Raw genomic sequence first — 25914 nt, forward strand, 5'->3', positions numbered from 1 at the left:
TCAAACCAGTCTGGCATTTCCCTAGTCACTTTAATAGCTGTGGCTGGTTCTGCTAGTTGCTGTTCTTGATCCATATTCTTTCTACTTTTAGATCGAGTTATCATTAAAAAAACACTTCTAAATATACTAACTACATTACTGCAGTCTTTGAATAGTTTCTGTAACTTTCTATTCAAACAATTATTCTCTCTCGCTCACCCGGCGTAGGGTTTCATGCTGTGTCAGTGAGCAGGTGTGGAATCAGCATCAGTGAACAGCATGGGCACCGGCGATGTCAAATGTTGGTTTCAGCGTCGGCGGGTGGATTTGGAGTCAGCACCGGTGAACAGCACGGGCGCTGGCAATGTCGAATGTTAGCTTCAGTGTTGGCATCGGCTGTGATGTGTGTGAGAGCTGTGTACTCTCCAAATCTCCTTAGATGAGGTATTCTCGGCATAGCTCTTCTCAGTCTAAAGATTGAGGTCTTCTCTCTGTTCTTTTGACGTTAGTACTTTCTTATGTCTTTTATTTTGTTGCATTTGCAACTTTCTTCCATTTAGTTTCTTGGACTCAACCCAATTACTTGAAACAGTTCTCGTATCTTGTTATGCCTGGTTGCTATGGCAACTCATAATATCTTCCTCCCTTTTCCATCTTAAAATTCCAGTTTTCTTCGGGTCCTGTCACTTAGGTCGCCACGTTCTAAAGGTTTCTGACGATAGAGCATGTGGAGTAAATACACAAACTTCATGTTTTCACCAATTAACAATGTATTGGATTATGCAGAATAACATTCTCGCATTTCACATGTAAATATTTTCGTCTTCTTGTATTTCACACGTACTTCGAGCTTTAGAAACACGCTTAATTATCACTTACAAATGAGTTTGGTTTTAGAACCACTCGGAAATTCAAAAAGCAGGTCTTGCTTCTCGCAAATCTAACACCAAGATTAAGAAAGAGTCTCTAGACAAATCATATTTCATTTGTTCATAACAATTATGACCATTACACCGTCAAAGAATAACGTGTGCTAGCTCCTTGTACACCACATACAGCTTTAATGGTGCGAGCAGCAAACACTTGTCTGTGCCGACTGACCGCCACAATTGCAGTATTCACCCGATACATGTCCATCCTGTACACACAAAAACCGGTGTCGCGGCAGACACATCTCCTCTCTCCCACAGTCATAATCAAAATATCGAGTGTTCGAGACAGTGGAAGACCGTGTGTCTCTAGAATTTACCCCAAAATTCTCGAGGCACTACAACGCTTGGATAACTTAGGCAGAGGCAAATATGTCTTCACAATGGATTTGTGGGGTGGCTGCCACCAGATGGAGGTAGTACCAGAGGACAGACCTAAAACAGCTTTTACGGTCCCATGATGGCATTTTCAATACTGCAGAATGCCATTCAGGTTTAAAAATACACCAGCCACTTTCAAAGATTGTCAGATGAGGTTTTGTATGGCCTAAATCCTAGAAAATGTATGGTATTTCTTGATGATATTATAGTTTTTTGAAAACCATGAATTAATATGTAAAACTGTTGGAGGAAATATCCAGCAGACTACGGGAAGAGCATCTTATGCTAAATATTGAAAAATGTAATTCTGCACAAACTCAAGTCAAGCACTTGGGCCAGGTTATTAGTAACAAGATCCACATTTAGTATCTGTAGTCTCTGAATTTTCAACCCTTCAAACAACAAAACAGACCTCTGTAACTATTAGCAAAAATTTGTCAAAAACTTTGTGCAAATTGCTCAACCATTAAATCATTTGCTGAAAAAAGGTATTGAACTTGAGTAGTCAACAGAATGTGAGCGTGCCTTTCAGGCATTGAAAAAAGCTTTAATCGAAGACACAGTATTGGTGTTTCCTGATTTTTATAAAGAATTTATCCTTTCCTGTAATGCTAGCAGTAGTGCACTTGGTTGTATTCTCAGTCAGAATACCAACAGAGTAACCTGTGGCATACTTTAACGAAGCAGAACTACAGAGAGCTTCAATCAACTGTACAATACAAAACTAAGCCAGTTTTACAAAATTTGTGATTCCACTCATTTTTCAGCTATGTTTAATCTAAAATTGCAAGTCTGAAGTTCAAAAGGAGAGGCAATGGGAACTGTGTATTGAATGGATATATTCATTTAATTTTCACTCTTTTTCCAAGTTTTTCTGTAATACTTTGGAACACTACTTTTTCTCTTTGATTTTAGGGAACATAATTGTCCTATAAATTCCATTTGTTTCAACTGACCATAATTGACATACATTTTGATTTTACAATATTTTTGTTACAAAATTTTCTCAAACATTTCATTGCCTATTAAACTAAGAACTGTTATAATTTTTCAAAGACAAGCTCTATTTTTCATAAAAATCAGTCAAATGAAAGAAAATGCAAACGTTTATTATTTTGGCAATGAGACATAGTCCACAAACTTTTCAAATATTCTATTTCAAAATCATCATATTAATATATAATTATTTTTATCATCATAAATTTTGCTAACATCAAGAAGCATATTTTCTTTGTAATTGTTTACTCATGTACATGACAAATGTGTACAAACGTTAATTTGACTCACTACAAATTCAGGAGAAATCTAGAACTTCAAGCTGTAATATATGTTTTGTCACACAGGCTAAAAGTCAGTCAGATTTTGTTTCAGTATTGAGTAGGACTGTCTTTGTCTAGATGCCTCATAGGAGACTGGTCCTTGTGCCATGCAGAAAAAGTGCGCCATGTATGTCTTTTATGTTGGAAACTGTGATTTGTAATTGAAAATGACCTCATATGTTTAATAAAATTGTCAATTGAGGACAATGAATATGTCAAAACCTTTGTAAGCTTGCAAGAAGACCCTTTAGTGCAGAAAGCTGATATATAGGTTCCATAGGTTGCCATGTGTGAATGAGAAATAAACCAAAATATCATAAAAATGTGAATAAGTATCTTCACTTACATTTAGACAGCTGGAGCTTTGACCATCCCCTAGATAACTAGAAGTGATGTTCAGTGCCACAATTATATCAACAAAGCAAGATGATTTTAAAAACTTTCTCTCATTGCAACAACCATTTTAGAAGTGTTTTTCTACATAGCTGTATCCCATTATGCACAACTACGCTTTTACAGAAACGATCAATTATTGATAATATAATATAAATGTAAATATAAAAAAATCTACTCACTAAGCGGCAGCAGGGGAACACACACACAAAAGGATTAACTTTTACAAGCTTTCAGAGCCAGCGTCTTTTTCTTCTGGCGGAAGAGTTGAAGGGGAAGGAAGAGGGATGAAGGAAAATGACTGGAGAGGGTTAGGGAAAGGGGTAAAGTTCAGAAAAGTCACCCAGAACCCCGGGTCAGGGGAGTCTTACCAGATGGGATGAGAAGGAAAGACTGACATTAATGATTATTGACCATTTTTCACAGTTCATATCGACAACAGCAATTCTTCATCAGCTGGCTGCATTTGCTTCAGCACGGGTTAATGACTGGATTCTTAAATTTGACACAGCAGAAACTTTTCTGACTTATCAGAGTACAAATTTTTTATATGATCTGATGAAACACCTGTGCCATGTGCTTTGCGTTCTCAATTACAGACAAGTCCCTTCGATTTGCAAGCAAACGGGCAAACAGAACGCATTAATTGAATGATCCTGAAAATGATGATTCATTATGCTGACAGCCAACATACAGGTTGGAATACGCATCTCTAATATGTGGTCTGCTCATATAGTTCCAAGACATGTACTAGTAATGGTCTTTCACCATATGACTTTGTCTATGGAAGGAAAATGAGGTTTGGCAAAGAGTAACACAAAAGTTCTGGAAATACAAGAACATTTGGGACAACATGTACATCAACTTCCACCTTGCAAAGTTGGACACTGTGTGTTGGTTACCAATTCTTACAGAGGAAAAGGGAAATATGATGGTCCATATCAAGTCATAGAAATGATCTACCCAGCCAATTTTCATATCTAGTTACCAACCAAAACTTCTACTGTATGTATCAGTAGAGTAAAGCTGTTTGATGGTGCAGATAAAGCCTTACAACAAATTCCAGTACCACTGCCACAGCAGAGCCAAAAAACTATGGAGAACTAGGAAAAATGAGCTGCCCAATACTCATGTTAAGCACAAGACACCGTATACATTAAGGTAATGAAACTAGCAGTTTATAATTATGTATTATTGCAGCGTATTTTCCACATTGTATTTTTTTCTCTCTTTGTTTCATATTATTACACTTACACTTATTAGTATGAAATTTCAGCAAGTCATTTGCTCATTTGTGTTGCGTGGGAACTCTTCTTTTTTCAAAGAAGACAGAGAGTTGATGGATGTTCTTTTCCCTCGTGTGGCATAATGGCGTGGATACCCCAAAGTATAATTGTAGCGTGGATACCCCAAAGTATAATTGTAGTCTTGACACTACTGCTTTCATCGAAGCAGGAATAGGAGGTGCAATCCTAAACCAACCACTGAACTCCAGGGCATTGTTTTCCAAGCAACTAGGTGCACTGTTCACCAGTCACCATTGGACACTGGGGCTAACTTTCACAGTATGTTAAGTTAGGAATGAAATTCACAGCCTACATGACACATTCGTAGAGTTACACAGGGAGACACAGAAAGAAGCCATTTTCTCAGATATTAGTTATGAGTATCAGGAATTGAAACTGTCTTATGAGAAACTATGGGCACAATTGATGCACATAACAGATGCAGTACTGCATTCATCTATATGGAGAAAGAGGGAATGGATCAACACAGGAGGGAACTTGTTAAAACCCTTGTTTGCATCGGGCAGAGAACCAAGTCCAGCTCATACCGTGTGTGGTAAACGGAATTTGAAGCACACAATGAGTGCCAGTGTAGCAGAAGGCAGGATGCCATTCGCAATGCATTGGACGAGGCACCTGACTACCGCCTCTGTAGTTGTATGTGGTACAGCCTCCGTGGCTGTACGTTATGCTGCCGACTGGGGTCCTGGGCTTCCACCTTCTCAACACCCACCATCTGTGTTACGCCGTTAGTACGTGCTCAGCCCTCATCTGTCTTTGAGAGCAATGGGGCATGTCGCAGTCGCTGTTGGTCAGCTGTTGTAGGCTTGCACTTGCAAATTCCTGGCCCAGCTACCAGCCCAACATTGTTGGTGGGTCATGACCTGCAGTATTACCAACAGCCTCCATAGTGCTGCATTCACATTCCTCACCATGCACAGACACATGACTCAGTGTTCTTTTCACTGCATCGGAGAAGACAACTCATGTTGTAAACAATAAATATGCTTCCAGACAATGCTGTTTAGCTGATGCCTTTGGGCATATGACAGTCATCCCCACCGGCTCCATGAGCTTGACATCCTGCAGCTGTAGTGTCACCACCTCACCTATTTAGCCTGCATGGCCACTAAAGTCCAGAAACTGTGAGGTGACTGCTAAACTACTCATAAAGTTTCAAGAACCAGCTTTAAATTATGGCTACAAATGTACTGCAAAACCTTACATATTGCTTCTGTAGGGATTCTGAGGACAAGATTAGATTAATTGCAGCTTTCATCGAGGCATAACAATAATTTTTCTTACACTTCATACATGGGAAAAAAAACTGTCATGCACTTCACAGTGCTGTGCAGAGGATAGAAGTTGCTGTCTCGATCAACAATGTTGCACACAGCTGGCAAGAGAGTACACAGGGTAGTACAGATCCATTCGCACAAGTGATTGGGTTCAGTGTGGAATGGAATGTTGTGATTGACAATATGGTCACGTCCATCAGCTGTGAAAAGAAAGGAATTAATATACTACTATTCAGCTTGTGTAACAGATGTGGGTAACATATAGTTTCCTCTATATGTCCATAAAAAGATTGGCATATAAGAATGTCATGTGAGTGACCACAGCCATTATGTGGATTTGTTTCTACATATTTGACTTGAAAGAGAAATAGTTATAGATAAGTTGTTGAGCCGTAACAGGAATGAGGTGGTGTATAAGGAATAAGGAGCTGGAACAAATACACTATGAGGAAAAACTCAATGCAAACACATGAAATTAACTTGAAGCATGAAGCAGAGAAAAATAAACATGTGTGATGACTGTACATTATCTAGGAATGTGTTTGTGCAATGAAAATGCAAAAGGGCTGTACACTGTGGGCTACAGGATGGTCGTGCAGTGTTAGGGTAATCCATTGCACATCTGTGATTTGCTGTGATCACCTGCAGTGGTATGGTGGGAAGGAGATGTCAAAATAGTCTAAAGTTAGTGGTATTAATGTTTAACCCATAAGGTAAGTTTTGGAGTTCCTAGGCCAGTTGATGAAGTTCCCAATGACATTAAGCCTACGTTTGATTGGATAAAATAAATAGAACAAAGGAGAACTGTCTGGAAACCTTAACAAATCAATAGAATTTTGTGGAACCTTCACGGAAAACCTTAACTTGCAAGAAATCATTTCCCTCTGTCTCAGTTTCCTGATAAATCATATGCATATAAATAAAAATACTAGAATTAAAAAAAAAAAAAAAATTGAAGGAGTCAGGAAAAGGAAAATGAGTGATAGGGGGTGGAGGAGGGGCAGAAATACCTAACCGGACAAAGGAGAGTAATTTGTTAGTGATACAATAATAACTCTATGATGAAGCCCAAGTGATGATTTGCCGATGGTTGACTGATACATTATCCTCTGGTAACAATTTCCTTAATGGTCTGGAAGATGATACGGTACAATGCACTCATTCAAAGTAACAAAAATAACTGGCAGAATAGATGTAGGATTTTGTGCATTACTTTCTTAATTAAGCTATTTTGTGTATTTTTAAAAATCCTAATTAACTACATTCATATGACCAGAATCTTTGTGGAACAACGAATATATGTAACCATTCACAAATGTATGTAAAATGTAAACATACCTAGACCAGCCCGTGAGAGCAACACCACGAAAGTTGGGAAATTTGTTGACAACCTGGCTGAGCACAGTAAGCCACTGTTCGTGATTGCTGATATGGTGCTGTATGACTGGCAGATTTTGTGAGCTACCTGTTGCTCCTTTGAAAGCTGTTGCTACCCATAACGTGTTGAAGACACTTGCGTATCTTTCCCACATATCTGAAATAAATTTTTCTGGGTGCTATAGTTGCAAACAAATTACACAATATTTTACTTAACACTGGGATTCATGCACTTAAATCAATCACCCATGTTATTATAAACCAACATACAGCCACTCCATTGCATTCTTTTTTCTTCCAACATTTCTCTTTGTACACAAATTGTTGAAAACCATAATTCCCTTCATTACTTGGGGGGTGGGGGAGGGGGAAGAGTGCTGCCAGCAGAACATACTTCTATGTTGTCTGAGAGTAAAGCAAATGTCAATGAATAAAGCAGGCACATTATTTGGAATTTCACACAATGAAGAAAGAAAAAGCAGAACCATGAAAGAGTGAAATCAGAGCTTCCTCCAGGCAGGCTTTCACTCTTTCTTAAAGAACACAAGTGTTTATTATCTTTTCTTCATTAACTTGCATCTTACCTTGGTACTGCAGCTAGCCCATAAATATTAAATGCTTAGTTAGAAACACAGTCCATGTTGCAAAATTATTAAGATACTGTCTCTTGTTGTCTGCAGATAACTTATTGTCAGCTCATGGAACAATAGTATTTATACTGGTCTAGCAGCTGATAATGGACATTAGTTGACGACTTATTAAAGTTGCCAATAATACTCTGTAGATATAGATTTTTTTGTGGAATGTAGTACTATGTTTTATAATACATCAAAAGTTATAAAATGTTACTATCTCCCCTCCCTATAATCCTTTTTTCACTGAAGATAGGCCTTTGGTATACAATACTTATTAAACAGAATGCAGTTCATAAGTAACGAGCTACATTATAACAAATTTTGAAGACAGTTACCACTTGTAAAACTTTAGTTATCTGCTGAGTATTGTAGTGTAGTATGCCCATTCGTTCTAGTCTTCCTGTTCATAAGTGTAAGTTGAAGTGGATTGAAATTGGAACCTATTGCACTTTTTTACAAATAATTTCCATCTATTATATTCTATCAGTGTTACTCTGATGTTAATTGAACTCAAAGATAATACAGGGTTATTCTAAATGATGGACCCATTTTCAAAACTTTGTATTTATTCAAGTACAAATCCACAATGAACTAGCTTTATACCAATGAAAAGTGGAAGTTTCAAAGTTTTTTTTCTTAGTGTTTGATATCAATTTAATAGATGTAAAAATTTGTAATTACCTAGTTTTAATAATTATTTCATGATAAGAAATGTGATAAATGTTATAAATGTTCAATGTAGCCACCATTGGCTGCACAGCAAATATCAACGTTTTAACCAAACTTGTCCCACATGCGAGAAAGCATATCTGCTGTTACTGAGTGCACAGCAGCAGTGATCTGGTTCTGAAGATCATTCAGAGTGGTCGATAGAGGTGGGATGTAAACAGCTTCCTTTACATAATCCCATAAGAAATAGTTGCAGAGTGTGAGATCCGGAGATCTTGGTGGGCAGAAGTGCAGAGGCAGGTCCTCACGTCCCCTGTGACTAATCCAGCACTGAGGAAAGAAGTCATTCATAAAGCCTTGTATGTCACAGTGTCAATGGGGCAGAGCTCCATCCTGTTGGAAAATGAAGTCCTGGGAATTGTCCATAACTTGAAGGAACAGCCATTGTTCCAACATGTCCAGGTACGTGATCCCCGTTACAGTTCTTTCTGCAAAGAAAAATGGTCCATGGGAAACAGTACAGAACACATTGATCTTCAGTGAGTCTCTTTCATGTTGCAATGGTGAATGTGGATTTTCCAAACCACATATGTGAACAATGCATCTGTTGACTTTTCCACTAAGGAGGAACGTCACTTTATCGCTAAAAATTACATGCTGTAAAAATGTGTCATGCTCTTTCTTTGCTAGCACATAACCACAAAATGTGAGATGCTTCTGTTTGTCAATGGGGTTGACAGCCTGCACAAGTTGTAGTTGATGTGTCTTGTACAGCAAACACCATCTCAGAACTTTCCATAAAGTTGGTTGGGGTATTCCAAGTTTTCGACTGGCTCTATTGGTAGACTTACTGGGACTGCGCACAAAACTTTCTTGAATCCATTGGACATCATCATCTAACACAAACGGTTGGCCTGTGCTTTTTCTTTTCCACACACTCCCAGTTTATTTAAATTCTTTAAACCAACGACTACTGCTTTTGCAAGTAGGTGGTTGAATACCGAATCGGGTACGAAATGCCTGCTGCACTGCAATTTGTGACTCACTTTTCACAAACTCAAGAAAGCAAAAAACCTTATGCTCCACAGTCACCATCTCCCTCACAACTGACAGTGAAACAGAATGCCCAGCCCTACTGCTGCACAAACTCCACTGCCTGCTTCTGAAACCATCACCGCTCGCCCGCCAATACTCACTAAAAACTTTGAAACTTCATCTTTTCATTGGTATGAAGCTTGTTCATTTTGAATTTGTACTTGAATTTTTGAAAATGGGTCCATCATTTAGAATAACCCTGTACATAGGTAGTAGAAACCCACCAACTCTGAGCAACACATAGTGGTGATACGTATGTCCAAAGTGAAAATCATCTACTTGAGTTCAAGTCCACAGCAAAGTATTTTGTCAGATTGTTCCTTATTCATGCACAGGTCATTGTAGTAGAGAGTTTGTGGAAATAATTAGAGCAGAAGGTTACCAGTAGATACGAATGACACTTGGTGCAGCTCTGCAGCTGTTAATTTACAACCGCAGTGGATGAGGAACTCTGCTCAGGTGACCCGTAGAATACCATGTGACTGGCAAATGAGGCAAGCTCTGTTCTGCACTGCCTCCTGGCAAGACAGCACCACTTATAACATAGGCATCTCTGGCTACTGATTGCTATCAATACCATGGATGGCCTCTGTATACATCAGGTGACAATGGGTTGTTTCCAGGATGGTGAGCATCCAAGGGGTATCTTTCTCAAAATATCATGCCAACATTAGTGTGTCATGGCAAAAGCATGTGCTGTTATGTGTAACATGCCCATAGTTCAGTGTTTTCAGTGCTTTTCTTGGTCAGCCTGTCTAAGACAGGTATGATGACCTGTGAAAGAGGGCTGTTGGTATGAGTGGTTTGGGCCATGGTTCAAGTGATGATAGGGAACCCGTCTATGGTGTTCTGCAGGTCCTCATCCAGATGAAAACCCATGACTCAGTTTTGTCTAAACCCAAGACTTGCCTAATTGGTAAATGTGATACCATGTGTATGTTAGCACATTTTCCAGGGTGATTGTCAGAGCCTCTTTTACAATCTGAATAACTCTACTGATAAGCTCTGATAGTCCTTGAATTGTAGGATATTGCTTGCTATGAATTCCTGTGTGCCTGTCCATGAGAACTGTTGCAGAAAATAGTCCAAAGTGTCAACTGCCACAATAAGAAGATGACCTGGTAAAGAAGTCACCAGACTGGTTGCTCACAGGAACTTGTGTTTTGGTGTTTAAAAAGTATGTTCACAATAATCTGGCCACATATATGATACACTGTTTCAGTGAAGTTTGTTAAGTGAGTAACGTCAGCAGTCAATAGTATAAATTTAGCACAGTAATTTACTTTGCTTAAAAACACTTCCTTTTTCATTAGGTTGGCAGATCAGGGAAGGGCATCACACACTGTAAAATGCTGTTCTGTAAGCGTAAGTACTTTCGACTGGAGTACAATAGTCGTAGTCCGATCTTAGACGATTCAAAAGTCGAGGACATAACAGTCACTGCACTTATCAGTCGTAGATCTATGATGCTGAGAATTGGAAAGGAGGCACATATTGCTGTAGAAACAATATGTGCATGTGTATGGTTATTATCAAAGCAAGAAAAAGTCCATTAAAAATTTATTTTTAGCTTATCTTTGAAACAGTCTTCATGAGATTGGTTTTTGGCACAATCATTTTTCATCTCAGAAGTGACATAGTGCCAAAGAGATACCAGTTTTTGTGTGCTGTGAAGTTCATTTCCTTTGAAGACATTGTGTGGCTTGACAAGTCGTGAGTTAATGCATGTCACAGACTGACTGAAAACTGAACAAACTGCACAGCTGAAGTGACAACAGCAGTAATAGCAAAGGCTAGCACACTTATCATCCTTCATGATGACTTGGCTTGTGGCTTCATTCCAAACTATTTATTGCCACTCAGTTACAGAAAGCAAGGCAATTATTATTACAAAAAAGTGACACAATTTTCACAAATTGTTTTCCTGATTTTCTGTTCCAAAAATTTCCTTTCAATTCACCGATAGTAATGGACAATGTGACATATCACTATGTTGTGGTATATAAAGCTCTGACAATGTAGTGGAGGAAGGTGGATATACTTTCTGGGTGAAGAAAAATGATCTTCAGAAAAACCTGACATGAATAAGGTGGGATTAATGGGAAATATAAAGCTCTGGTATCAATTAACTGGCTATGGTGACAAGGGATATCTTAATAATGTTTTTCCTGTACCATGCTCAGTCCAATTAGATTGAACTTGGGCCCAGGAGAAAAGTAACATGGCAGGAAACAATACAAAGTTTATCCTCAAATAGGTGGAAATGCTGACAAGAGAAGCTACTGAGAAGTTACCCAACACAACTGGCCTCATGTTGTGAGCAACACCAAGATGGCTGCTCAGGAAATACGGATCTGCGAAGATTTACTGGAGCTGCTGGAGGCATAAGCCACATTCTTACATGGTTAGTTCTGCATGAGTAGAAACTTTATCCACATCACTTACAGCACATGCAATCTTTCATGCCAAAAGACCACTATGTCAGGTTACAGTCCTGCCACTGGATTCTACAATACAGTACTGAAGATCCAAAGGTCACAGCTTGCATTTCTATTATGTATGAGCCATGGTTTGCATTGAGTGAGAGGCCAAATTACCACAATAACCACACCTAGGCAGATGCAAATACTTGAGTGATCATGGAAGCAAGGCTTTGGATTTACTTTACTATTAATGTGGGGCCAGAATAATAGGTAACAGTCTCGCAGGTCCACACAATGTACTGGATAAGTAACAGGTTCTGTGTATTATCAATATCTGCATGACAAATTACCTGCACTACTGGAGAATACAATCCTTGTAGAAATACAAAGAATTTAGTTTATGTGCAATGGGTATCAACAAATTTTCTACCACTCATATGACAATACGTAACACAGACATTTATGACAGTTAGTGAGCAATGGATTGCTCGGCAAGGTCCAGTTGTGTGGCCTCCCTCTTCACTACATTTTAATCCCTTAGTTTTCTGGCTAAGGCAACATTTTACAGCATTGGTGTATTCCACATCAATTGACAACGCACACACATTACAGAAGCATGTGTGTCTTGCACGTAACAAAATTAGAGCAGGAAAGTTTGCTCTCACAAGTCTGTGATTCTTCAACATGGAGGAAGGATGAATAAAAATAAATGGCAACCGCATCAAGCACTTCCCATAGTGTCAACAGAAGATGTCTATCACAGGACAGAATGGCCCATATATCAACAAGTATTTGTTCCTGGACATAAGAATATATGAAATAAAATGGTATTTTAAAAGTGCTGTGTAAGGTGGTCCTCTCCCTCCCACCCTCCACCCCCTCCCCCTCATGACAAAAAAAATGGTTCAAATTGCTCTTAGCACTATGGGACTTAACAGCTGAGGTCATCAGTCCCCTAGAACCTAGAACTACTTAAACCTAACTAACCTAAGGACACCACACACATCCATGCCCAAGGCAAGATTTGAACCTGCGACCGCAGTGGTCGCGCGGTTCCAGACTGAAGCGCCTAGAATCACTCGGCCACTCCGGCCGGCCCCTCATGACAATACCAGTTTTTAAATGTACTGCTCTGGTGGTTCTCAGAGGAAAAAGGATTAACAAAGGCAGACACAGTGAAATCACATTACACTGCCAGCATTGGCTCATGAAAAAATGCTACAAAAATTGCATGTATTTTCACTGTATAAGAGGGTTCTTAAGGAACTTACGGCAGTCTAAAACTGTGTGCAGGATCCAGACTCATGCCCTGACCTCTGTCTTTTATCTACAATGCTCTTACCAAATGGGAATATATGCATCACCCCATGACCTGCCTCACTATTTTAGTTATGCAATAGCTCCATCCCGCTTTCAAAATTCTGGAGAGGTCCACCAATACAATTTCTTGGCTACCCCCTCCCTCCTTTCCCTCTCCCAGCTTTCAAAGTGAGAGGATGCTGTGGAGAATATCAGTAGCTAAGACCTGCGGGCATGGTTTCTTAACATAAAACAATGCAAAATCCATGAGCTGCTTGTTAAGAAGTTAATTTTGGTACTGCAATGCATGAAGTCATGGCTGCTCGTTCTCACACTAGTTGAGAAAAAAACAATAAATTACTTTCATGATCAGCCATAAAAGGAGATGCATGCAACATGAGAGTCATATTTTTTTTAAGCTATCAATTTTATAGTTATTTTAAACAGAGCACCTTTTATAATCCTGACAAGCAGCACAATAAAAATGGAGATGTTTATAGCTGCTGATGGACATGTGACATTGATATGGAGTCCACAGAGATACATTAACACCACCTTCTTAAAAGAAGCTGAATTTTTAGCAATAACAGAAGACTTGTAGTCTCTCTTCATCACTTCATTCTTCAATATTTTATCCAGACTGCTGATGGAATATTAAAACATGCCAAAAAGACTCAAATATATTTTAAGGCAAACAGGGAGGTAAAAAGCTGGTAACGTAGCATTATGCATATGACAATACAATGAGTCAATAGAAAAATTGTTCTCTATGCACCACATTTAACAAATCCATTCTTTGGATGAAAGGACATGACATACCACTTCTTGGTATTTTCACCACAGTACCATACCTTTACAATAAACTTTACTTAATTGATACAAATGTACTCAAAACTGAAATATCAAATCTATCATTCAATCACTCATGTGAATATGTAAATGCAGAAAAAATCTGAAACTAACAGATTTATCACTCTTACGGAAAGGATAGATTGCTATTCACAGTAAAGATGAAATGTTGAGTTGCACACAGACACAATAAAAATATTGTTACTCATTAAGCCTTCACTCAAAGCCTGCATGAAAAGAAAAACGTACATTCATTCACTCAAGCAAGCATGCCTCACACATAAATGACAGTTATCTCTGGCTCCCAGGCCAGAATAAAGCTAAAACATATCAAATGAGAGTAACAATCCATAATGGACTGGAGAAGAGGGAGAGATAGCAGGGTATGGGTGGGGGAAGAGGAAACAATGCTTACTGACAGAGCATGCGAGGACTAAAGGTTTCAGACAAGGCTACCCACTGCAGGGTCAGGAGGCTGTGGGGAAGGGAGGGAAGGGAAAAAGTGAGCAGAAGGGAGAGGATCAGAGAAGGGAAAATATCAATGGGAGCATCAACAAAGAGGAGTGCACAATGTAGGTGAGGAGACATGAGGTGGGTGGAGATGATAGGACAGAGGAGGCAGAAAGTGTTGGGTGGAGAGTGTGGGGAAAATAGGTTACCACAGGTTGAGGCCAGGATGATTTCAGGAGCGGAGTATGTGTTGTTAGGATAATTGCCATTTGCTCAGTTCAGAAAAGCTGTTGGTTTAGGGTAGGGTCCAGATGTCCCACGTTGTGAAGCAGTCACTTAAGCAGACGTGTTATGTACAGCTGCATCTTGTGTGACAGGGTGGTCCACTTTGCTCTTGGTGACAGTTTGGCAGTGGCTATTCTTCCTGGTGGATAGCAGGTTGGTAGTCATACCAATACAAAAATCTGAGCAATGATTGCAGCAGAGCTGGTACATGACATGGCTGCTTTTACAGGTGGCCCGGCCTGTGACATGGTAGGATAAGCCTGTGCCAAGAATGGAAAAGGAAGGGCTGCGTGGGTGGAATGGGCTGGTCTTGAACCTGGGTCTTCCACAGGGATATGATTCCTGTGGCAAGTGGTTGGGTTTGAGAGTGGCATATGGATGGACCAGGATGTTTTGAAGGTTAGGTGGGTCATGGAACACCACTTTAGGAGGGATTGGAAGGATCTCAGGTCTGATATACATCAAAACAGAGCAAGGTGATAGATAATGAAAGCCCTGACAAAGGATGTGGTTCAGTTGTTCCACTTCAAGGTGGTACTGGGTCACGAGAGGGGTACTCCTTCATAGCTGGTTCTTGGGGGTGATTGAAGGATTCGGGGTGTGTGGAGATATGGCATGGGAAGTCTGTTTATGGACTGAAGGCCTTTGTGAGACCTTCAGCATATTGGGAAAGGGAGCTTCCATCACATCTGATACCCAATATCCTTCTGACCCCTCCTAAAGTGATTTTCCATCATCCACTCAACCTCCACAACATCCTAGTTCATCCCTATGCCACTCCCAATCCCAACCACTTGCAAATGGGATCATATTCCTGTGGAAGACGCAGGTGCAAGTCCTGCCCAATTCACCCATCCGGCACTTCCTATTCCAGTCCTGCCACTGACTTATCCCACCCTATCAGAAAATGAGCCACCAGTGAAAGCAGCCACGTCATATTCCACGTCTGCTGCTATCGCTGATCACCTTTTTATATTGGTATGATTACCAACCAGCTATCCATGAGGTTGAATGGCCAAGGCCAAACTGTGACCAAGAGCAAAGTGGACGACCAGTTGCACCACTTAACAGCCGAACATACCATGCTTGATTTCAATGGTTGCTTTGCAACCCAAGTCATCTGGATCCCTCCCTCCACTACCAGCTTTTCTGAATTGCAAAGATCCTGTAGCGTGTGCCGAACAACAATCCGCACCGCTGTGGAAATTCTTTGCATGGCCGAAAGTCACTTCCCCTTGGCAACGCTTGCACATCGATTTTGCTGGTCCATTCTGGAATGATCGATGGTTGGTTGTGGTCGATTCTTTCAGTAATTTTCCTTTTGTTGTCCGGATGTCTTCCACGACGTCATCTGCCACCATCCCAGCGTTATCTGCTATCTTTTGCATAGAAGGTATTCCACAGACTATTGTTTCCGACAATGGCCCACAATTCATGTCCGCAGAATTTCAGTCTTTCTGCAAGGCCAATGGTATTCAACATCTGACATCCGCGCCATTTTTTCCCTCAGTCAAACGGTGCCGCTGAACAATTGGTCCGGTCTTTCAAGTCACAGATGTTGAAGTTGAAAAAGTCGCATTCTCGGGAGGACGCGTTGTTGCTCTTTTTGTCTTCGTATCGCTCTCAGCCCCGAGATGGTCGCTCGCCGGCTGAGTTGTTGCACGGTCGTCCTCATCGAACCTTGATGTCTTTGCTGCATCTGCCGCATCAGGTTCCTGTGCAGCGGCAGACTCCTGCTTTTGCTCCAGGCGACGTTGTATACTATAGCAACTATCGCGGTTCACGGCGTTGGCTCGCAGGGCGCCTTCTTCGCTGCCTCGGCCGCGCGATGTATTTGGTTTTGGGGGCCTCTGGCGAGGTGCGTCGGCATCTCAATCAGCTGCGCCTCTGTCGTCGCACGGGTTCTGCCGCTCCCCGTCTGCTTTCAGCGACGGTGCCGTCCGGTCAACGCCCTGGGGACCCATCTACTGGCTCGCCTCATCCCCAGGTGTTACCGACGCTGCCTTCCATTTTGCCCCATGGCGACGCGCCGCCGCCGCCGCCTGTTCTCCCGCCGGCGCCGCCCGCAGTGGACGCGTCGCTGCAACCGCCTGGCGCCTCCCTGGGTCACGCGCCGCCGATCGCTTCCCGTGACCAGCTGTCCACCGCCATGGAACTCTTGCCCGCTCCGACCACATGGCGTCTTCGCATGTCGGGTACCCCAACGCAATGGAGGTCGACCCTTCGGCCCCTCCTGTCTCTTTACGGGCGCATACACCGCATGTTGACGTGCACCTTGGACTAGGTTTTCAGGCGTTTCCTAGCTCCCCTCGGACCGAATGGCCGGGTGCGGGTGGCACAGCCTCGCCTGTTGTTAAGCTCCCCACCTCATCGCATACGTCAACATGGGGTCCTCCCCACGGCAGGCGGAAGCCTTATAACACGACCGTTCGCCGATTTGCGGGGGAGGAATGTGGTGTCACCGCCAGACACCACACTTGCTAGGTGGTAGCTTTAAATCGGCCGCGGTCCATTAGTACATGTCAAACCCGCGTGTCGCCACTGTTAGTGATCGCAGACCGAGCGCCACCACACGGCAGGTCTCGAGAGACGGACTAGCACTCGCCCCAGTTGTACGGATGACTTTGCTAGCGACTACACTGACGAAGCCTCGCTCCTTTGCCGAGCAGATAGTTGGAATAGCCTTCAGCTAAGTCCATGGCTACGACCTAGCAAGGCACCATTAGCCTTACATAGCAATTGATACTTATCGTATAAAGCATGTCTCATCAAGAACGATGTATACAACAAGGATGGATTAAAGTTAAGTATTCCAAAAGCTACGTACTTTTCTTTATAGCATTCATTACGTATTCTGTTTCAGACCTCACGCCATCCTTCGTGTGTTTATAGCGTGCATTGCGGTCCCCTCAAATCACACTGTGTTGGCACTTCTGTCGACACATCAGATCCTTACAACACATTCTCCACTCCTGAAATCATCCTGGCCTGAGTCTCTGGTAACCTAATGTCCTCACACCCTCCACCCAACAGTCCCCACACCCTCCACCCAACATTCCCCCCCCCCCCCCCCCCCCCCCCTCCATCTGCCCTATCATCTCCTCCCAACTGACATCCCCTCACCCTCACTGTGCACTGCTCTCTGTCAACACACCCACAAATTATTTCCCCTTCTCCACTTCTCTCATTTCCACTACAATTTTTTTTCTCTTCCCTCATCCCCACAGCCTCCTGGTGCTGCACCAGGTAGCCTTGTCTGCCAACTTTAGTCCCTGCATGCTATAATGAATCATCTTCCTCTAACATTACCTTTTTTTTTGGTTATAATAGAGGGAAACATTCCACGTAGGAAAAATATATCTAAAAACAAAGATGATGTGACTTACCAAATGAAAGCGCTGGCAGGTCGACAGACACACAAACAAACACAAACATACACACAAAATTCAAGTTTTCGCAACCAACGGTTGCTTCATCAGGAAAGAGGGAAGGAGAGGGAAAGACGAAAGGATGTGGGTTTTAAGGGAGAGGGTAAGGAGTCATTCCAATCCCGGGAGCGGAAAGACTTACCTTAGGGGGAAAAAAGGACGGGTATACACTCGCGCACACACACACATATCCATCCACACATATACAGCAGTAAGTCTTTCCGCTCCCGGGATTGGAATGACTCCTTACCCTCTCCCTTAAAACCCACATCCTTTCGTCTTTCCCTCTCCTTCCTTCTTTCCTGATGAGGCAACAGTTTGTTGCGAAAGCTTGAATTTTGTGTGTATGTTTGTGTTTGTTTGTGTGTCTGTCGACCTGCCAGCACTTTCATTTGGTAAGTCACATCATCTTTGTTTTTAGATATATTTTTCCTACGTGGAATGTTTCCCTCTATTATAACCATATCATTAATTTGAACCCAACAATTACGTTTGTTATTGTCGCTGTTGCATTTCGAAATCTTTCCTGTCGTCTTATTTTCTCTTTATTTTCTCTATCTGTTTTTACCAGTAGCCTCACTTTGTATTCACCTTCCCCTTTTTACCGTAATACAATTTTATCCCGCCTATATATACTCAATAATACGTAACCCACTTCCAAACCATAACCAAAAAAGCTGTATATGTGTGGATGGATATGTGTGTGTGTGCGAGTGTATACCCGTCCTTTTTCCCCCCTAAGGTAAGTCTTTCCGCTCCCGGGATTGGAATGACTCCTTACCCTCTCCCTTAAAACCCACATCCTTTCGTCTTTCCCTCTCCTTCCTTCTTTCCTGATGAGGCAACAGTTTGTTGCGAAAGCTTGAATTTTGTGTGTATGTTTGTGTTTGTTTGTGTGTCTGTCGACCTGCCAGCACTTTCATTTGGTAAGTCACATCATCTTTGTTTTTAGATTATCTTTTTTTTTTTTTTTATAGAGATAACCAATACCATGTATACTATCGATTCTTGCGTAGGCTAAAATTATCTCAGCTGTTTCATTAAAAGATTTCATATGATTTTGTATACAATGTATTATATTTCAGGCTAAAATGTATAAAAAAGGAATTAATGTGTTACAATTGATACGTACTAACAGTTAAAATTACTATTCTTTTAAAAATAATTGAAATTACAAAATTTGTGGTATACTTAAAATTCATATTATTAATTGCACAATCTAACACTAATTATTAAATTTATTTATCCATTGATTTACAAAATAATGATATATTTTAGCGAAGATTCTTCTTTGGTAAAGAAAGTTTGTAAGCTCTTTGGAATAATGTGAGTACCGCAGAATGTAAGTAGTGATGGGCATGCTTCTGATCGGAGTAGACGTTTTCTAAGTTTGTCACCAAAAATGTTATTATTTTTTTCTTTTTTTTTTTTTTTAATGTGGAAAATGTAAAAATGGTGTGATATTGACAGATGTGACAACGAATAAAATTCAAGAATAATATAGGCAAATCTTCATCAGTTATTTAGTCATCAAGAACCTACAAAACTGAAATTTCAGCTGCAAGAATGTACCCATAGACAAGACTTTGAGCCATTGATAACAAAAATGAGAAAATGAAGATCAGTAAAAAGTTATTCTTTTGTATATCTTACACTTCTCGAAGCTTTCAAAATTAGTGCAAAGAATGAGAATTTAATAGTGATATGTGGGAGGTTAAGATTACAAATCTCCACCAGGAAGCACTGTTTCCTCTTCCCCAAATCATACCCTGCCATCCCTCCCTCTTCCCTGCTCCATTATGGATTCTTGCTCTCATTCAACATGTTTCAGTTTCAGTCTGGCCTCGTGTGCTTGCTTGTGTGAATGCATGTGAGTTTCTCTTTTCTGATGCAGGCTTTGAGCGAAAGCTTCTTTTGTTATGCCTGTCTGCCAATCAACATGTCGTCTTTACTGCAAGTAGCAACCATCCTTTCGATAACTGTTGATATTCCGACCTGGAGGTTCCACTGTTAGATTTATCACTCTGATGTAAGACCCAAGCATTTAAAATTAGTTCAATAAGTTTATACCAAAAGTACATATATAGTTAAAATCCTACCTGTTGAAAGCTGAAAAGCTTCAGCTGGAAGGTAATGCCATACCATTGGCTCCACAAATTTTCCAAGATTGTATTCTGTAAAAAATGAATGGGTACACATTAGAAACCACAAAATTTACAAATGAAAAACATACAATGGTTAAAATGATTAGGATGTGAGAAGTATTAGGATTTAATGTTCTGATGACACTAAGGTCAAATCAGCTGTCTTTTCAAATGAACTGTTCCAGTATTTGCTTTACGTGGTCTAAGAAACCCACAAAAAACCTAAATCAGGATGGCTGTACCTGTGTTTGAAGGCACACCCTTCCAACATTTCCAAAATAAAAACAATTACGGGATCATTGAAAGTATTCAATTATTTCCTGGTACTAACGCTGTATAAGAGATACGTAAGAGTGCAATGTCTCTTTACTATTACAGGAAGCAGAAAAAAACAACCTAATCACTTGGATACATGATATTTAAATGGGAATCACTCATTAACTGAACCCCAAGCTTTAGTGTTAATGTTCATTTTTTGTTCCCCTTAAAGAAGCAGTGTGATGTCTCAAAAACTTGATTTAGTGGAATTTTCTGCTTGAAATGCCATTGATAAGATGGAATTTGATGAATTTTTTGTGGTAAATACAGACAGAGTAGTCGAAAATGTAGTTTTCACAACTGTGAACAGTGAGATATGTTTGAAAAAGATTAGGGTAGGAGCATCTGTAAGGATGTACAGCTAGAGACAATTATTCCCCATCAATTACAGTACAATGGAAAAGGTGATACAATGCAACTATTGGCTGTGAGTATTGTAAACCGCAACAAGTCAAAGAATGAAAATGCAAACTGCCTGCATTTAACTCTGAAAGCATGGACTTTTTGCATGGTGTATATTGCATTAATAATGTGGTATCACAATGTATGTAGACACTGGACATTAGGGATGGAGGAACATGAATGGAGCCAGGTTTCACTTTCTGATGACTAACAATAACAAAAATTCCTGGATGCAACAATACGTAAAACAAGGGGAAAACACCTACTCGCTTACAGTGAATCAATGCATGGAGCACAGTAACACATAATAGAAAACAGCATACACACCATCTTTCACACATTAGCCACTTTACTGACAACAGAACACACATTCACACACACAGACACCCAAAGACACACTTCTGTAGTGCCTTTGGGTGTCTGGTGGTTGTGTGTGTTAATATGTGTACTATTGCAGAAAAAAAGCTAATGCTCAAACACTAGTGTGAAAGCTGTTTTCTGTTATGTGTTATGGATCAATAAGCTGTAGGTGAGTGGCTGCCTTTCCCTTGTTTTACATATTTCTGATGCTCTGACGTGAACACGTTTACGGCTGGAAACAGCATGGAACATGGATGCTTATCTGTGGGGGAAATATCCTAATATCCTAATACTACGTCCCTGCCATCGTTGGATAAGCAGCTGCAGCAGCAAGTCGTATACTCCTAGCTCACTCATTTGTTACATAGTTTAATTCTTAATTTCTTTGCGTGTTTTTGGTACTTGCATTGTTTAATTCATAAATTTCGGGCGTATTATAGTATTTGAGAGTTGTAGCATCGCGTTTTAGTACCTGAATAGCATAAATTCGCGTAGTCGTTTGTCTTCTGTTTTTGTTTTGAACGGCCAGTGTCGGTTGGTCACGGTCAGTGTGCTCCCTGCCGTCGTTGGATAAGCAGCTGCAGCAGCAAGTCGTATACTCCTAGCTCACTCATTTGTTACATAGTTTAATTCTTAATTTCTTTGTGTGTTTTTGGTACTTGCATTGTTTAATTCATAAATTTCGGGCGTATTATAGTATTTGAGAGTTGTAGCATCGCGTTTTAGTACCTGAATAGTGTAAATTCGCGTAGTCGTTTGTCTTCTGTTTTTGTTTTGAACGGCCAGTGTCGGTTGGTCACAGTCAGTGTGCTCCCTTACGTCGTTGGATAAGCAGCTGCAGCAGCAAGTCGTATACTCCTAGCTCACTCATTTGTTACATAGTTTTTCTTAATTTCTTTGCGTGTTTTTGGTACTTGCATTGTTTAATTCATAAATTTCGGGCGTATTATAGTATTTGAGAGTTGTAGCATCGCGTTTTAGTACCTGAATAGTGCAAAATCGCGTAGTCTCCTTCCGCCGCCGAGCAGTGTGTCAGCAGTGCGCAAGTAGCAGCATTACTGCATTTACTAGGCAATCTTGTAGTTTAATAACCGCTTAAATTTTGTATCGATTTGTTTGCGCTCTCTGTAGATTAGTTCAGACGTTCTTTGCACAACAGTTTTTAGCATGGATAGGGCCTGCGACTGCTGTGTTTGGATGCAGGCTGAGTTGGCATCCCTTCGCTCCCAGCTTCAGGCAGTGTTGGCTTCGGTCACACAGCTTGAGGCTGTTGCCAATGGGCATCACTGTGGGGTTCCGGATGGGGGTTTGTCGGGGACGGCCAGCTCGTCCCACGCATCCCCCGATCGGACTATGACTGTGGTTGTCCGGGATACTGCCCGCATTGAGGCTGATCCCTCACCTGTGGTAGAGTGGGAGGTCGTCTCAAGGAGTGGCAGGGGGCGAAAGACATTCCGGAGGGCTGAACGGAAGGCCTCTCCAGTTTGTCTAACGAACCGGTTTCAGGCTCTGTCTCAGGCTGTTACTGATCTTCGGCCTGACATGGCTGCTTGTCCTGTTCCAGAGGTTGCCCCTCAGTCTGCAAGATCCAGGCGGTCGCAGAGGGTGGGCTTACTGGTAGTTGGGAGCTCCAACGTCAGGCGCGTAATGGGGCCCCTTAGGGATATGGCAGCAAGAGAGGGGAAGAAAACCAATGTGCACTCCGTGTGCATACCGGGGGGAGTCATTCCAGATGTGAAAAGGGTCCTACCGGATGCCATGAAGGGTACAGGGTACACCCATCTGCAGGTGGTCGCTCATGTCGGCACCAATGATGTGTGTCACTATGGATCCGAGGAAATCCTCTCTGGCTTCCGGCGGCTATCTGATTTGGTGAAGACTGCCAGTCTTGCTAGCGGGATGAAAGCAGAGCTCACCATCTGCAGCATCGTCAACAGGACTGACTGCGGACCTTTGGTACAGAGCCGAGTGGAGGGTCTGAATCAGAGGCTGAGACGGTTCTGCGACCGTGTGGGCTGCAGATTCCTCGACTTGCGCCATAGGGTGGTGGGGTTTCGCTGGATAGGTCAGGAGTCCACTACACCCAACAAGCGGCTACACGGGCAGCAGGGGTTGTGTGGCGTGGGCTGGGCAGTGTTTTAGGTTAGATGGCCTTGGGCAAGTACAGAAAGGGCAACAGCCTCAACGAGTGTGGGGCAAAGTCAGAACATGTGGGGACCAAGCAGCAATCGGTATTGTAATTGTAAACTGTCGAAGCTGCATTGGTAAAGTACCGGAACTTCAAGCGCTGATAGAAAGCACCGAAGCCGAAATCGTTATAGGTACAGAAAGCTGGTTGAAGCCAGAGATAAATTCTGCCGAAATTTTTACAAAGGTACAAACGGTGTTTAGAAAGGATAGATTGCATGCAACCGGTGGTGGAGTGTTCGTCGCTGTTAGTAGTAGTTTATCCTGTAGTGAAATAGAAGTGGATAGTTCCTGTGAATTATTATGGGTGGAGGTTACACTCAACAACCAAGCTTGGCTCCTTTTACCGACCTCCCGACTCAGCAGCATTAGTGGCAGAACAACTGAGAGAAAATTTGGAATGCATTTCACATAAATTTTCTCAGCATGTTATAGTCTTAGGTGGAGATTTCAATTTACCAGATATAGACTGGGACACTCAGATGTTTAGGACGGGTGGTAGGGACAGAGCATCGAGTGACACTATACTGAGTGCACTATCCAAAAATTACCTCGAGCAATTAAACAGAGAACCGACTCGTGGAGATAACATCTTGGACCTACTGATAACAAACAGACCCGAACTTTTCGACTCTGTATGTACAGAACAGGGAATCAGTGATCATAAGGCCGTTGCAGCATCCCTGAACATGGAAGTTAGTAGGAATGTAAAAAAAGGGAGGAAGGTTTATCTGTTTAGCAAGAGTAATAGAAGGCAGATTTCAGACTACCTAACAGATCAATACGAAAATTTCTGTTCCGACACTGACAATGTTGAGTGTTTATGGAAAAAGTTCAAGGCAATCGTGAAATGCATTTTAGACAGGTACGTGCCGAGTAAAACTGTGATGGACGGGAAAAACCCACCGTGGTACAACAACAAAGTTAGGAAACTACTGCGAAAGCAAAGAGAGCTTCACTCTAAGTTTAAACGCAGCCAAAACCTCTCAGACAAACAGAAGCTAAACGATGTCAAAGTTAGCGTAAGGAGGGCTATGCGTGAAGTGTTCAGTGAATTCGAAAGTAAAATTCTATGTACCGACTTGACAGAAAATCCTAGGAATTTCTGGTCTTACGTTAAATCAGTAAGTGGCTCGAAACAGCATATCCAGACACTCCGGGATGATGATGGCATTGAAACAGAGGATGACACGCGTAAAACTGAAATACTAAACACCTTTTTCCAAAGCTGTTTCACAGAGGAAGACCGCACTGCAATTCCTTCTCTAAATCCTCGCACAAACGAAAAAATGGCTGACATCGAAATAAGTGTCCAGGGAATAGAAAAGCAACTGGAATCACTCAACAGAGGAAAGTCCACTGGACCTGACGGGATACCAATTCGATTCTACACAGAGTATGCGAAAGAATTTGCCCCCCTTCTAACAGCCATGTACCGCAAGTCTCTAGAGGAACGGAAGGTTCCAAATGATCGGAAAAGAGCACAGGTAGTCCCAGTCTTCAAGAAGGGTCGTCGAGCAGATGCGCAAAACTATAGACCTATATCTCTGACGTCGATCTGTTGTAGAATTTTAGAACATATTTTTTGCTCGAGTATCATGTCGTTTTTGGAAACCCAGAATCTACTATGTAGGAATCAACATGGATTCCAGAAACAGCGATCGTGTGAGACCCAACTCGCTTTATTTGTTCATGAGACCCAGAAAATATTAGATACAGGCTCCCAGGTAGATGCTATTTTTCTTGACTTCCGGAAGGCGTTCGATACAGTTCTGCACTGTCGCCTGATAAACAAAGTAAGAGCCTACGGAATATCAGACCAGCTGTGTGGCTGGATCGAAGAGTTTTTAGCAAACAGAACACAGCATGTTGTTATCAATGGAGAGACGTCTACAGACGTTAAAGTAACCTCTGGCCTGGCACAGGGGAGTGTTATGGGACCATTGCTTTTCACAATATATATAAATGACCTAGTAGATAGTGTCGGAAGTCCCATGCGGCTTTTCGCGGATGATGCTGTAGTATACAGAGAAGTTGCAGCATTAGAAAATTGTAGCGAAATGCAGGAAGATCTGCAGCGGATAGGCACTTGGTGCAGGGAGTGGCAACTGACCCTTAACATAGACAAATGTAATGTATTGCGAATACATAGAAAGAAGGATCCTTTATTGTATGACTATTTGATAGCAGAACAAACACTGGTAGCAGTTACTTCTGTAAAATATCTGGGAGTATGCGTGCGGAACGATTTGAATTTTTTGAGATTCATTGGGAGAGTCCTTAGAAAATGTAGTCCATCAACAAAGGAGGTGGCTTACAAAACACTCGTTCGACCTATACTTGAGTATTGCTCATCAGTGTGGGATCCGTACCAGATCGGGTTGACGGAGGAGATAGAGAAGATCCAA

The 25914-nt window shown here is 41.5% G+C and overlaps 1 protein-coding gene across 3 annotated transcripts in view; it reads right to left on the reverse strand.

Moving 5' to 3' along the window:
* Nucleotides 1-25914, reverse strand: part of LOC124595842 (hexosaminidase D-like) — a 232136-nt gene that overhangs the window by 73845 nt on the left and 132377 nt on the right. For all 3 annotated transcript variants that reach the window (XM_047134742.1, XM_047134743.1, XM_047134744.1), the window contains exons 6-7: nt 20195-20269; nt 6924-7119 (exon numbers count right to left, since the gene is read on the reverse strand). In XM_047134742.1, coding sequence (XP_046990698.1) covers nt 6924-7119; nt 20195-20269 — 271 coding nt within the window. The remainder of the gene's footprint in view (nt 1-6923; nt 7120-20194; nt 20270-25914) is intronic.

Source organism: Schistocerca americana, chromosome 2 (genome assembly GCF_021461395.2).
Source record: "Schistocerca americana isolate TAMUIC-IGC-003095 chromosome 2, iqSchAmer2.1, whole genome shotgun sequence".
In the NCBI taxonomy this organism is placed as follows: domain Eukaryota; kingdom Metazoa; phylum Arthropoda; class Insecta; order Orthoptera; family Acrididae; genus Schistocerca; species Schistocerca americana.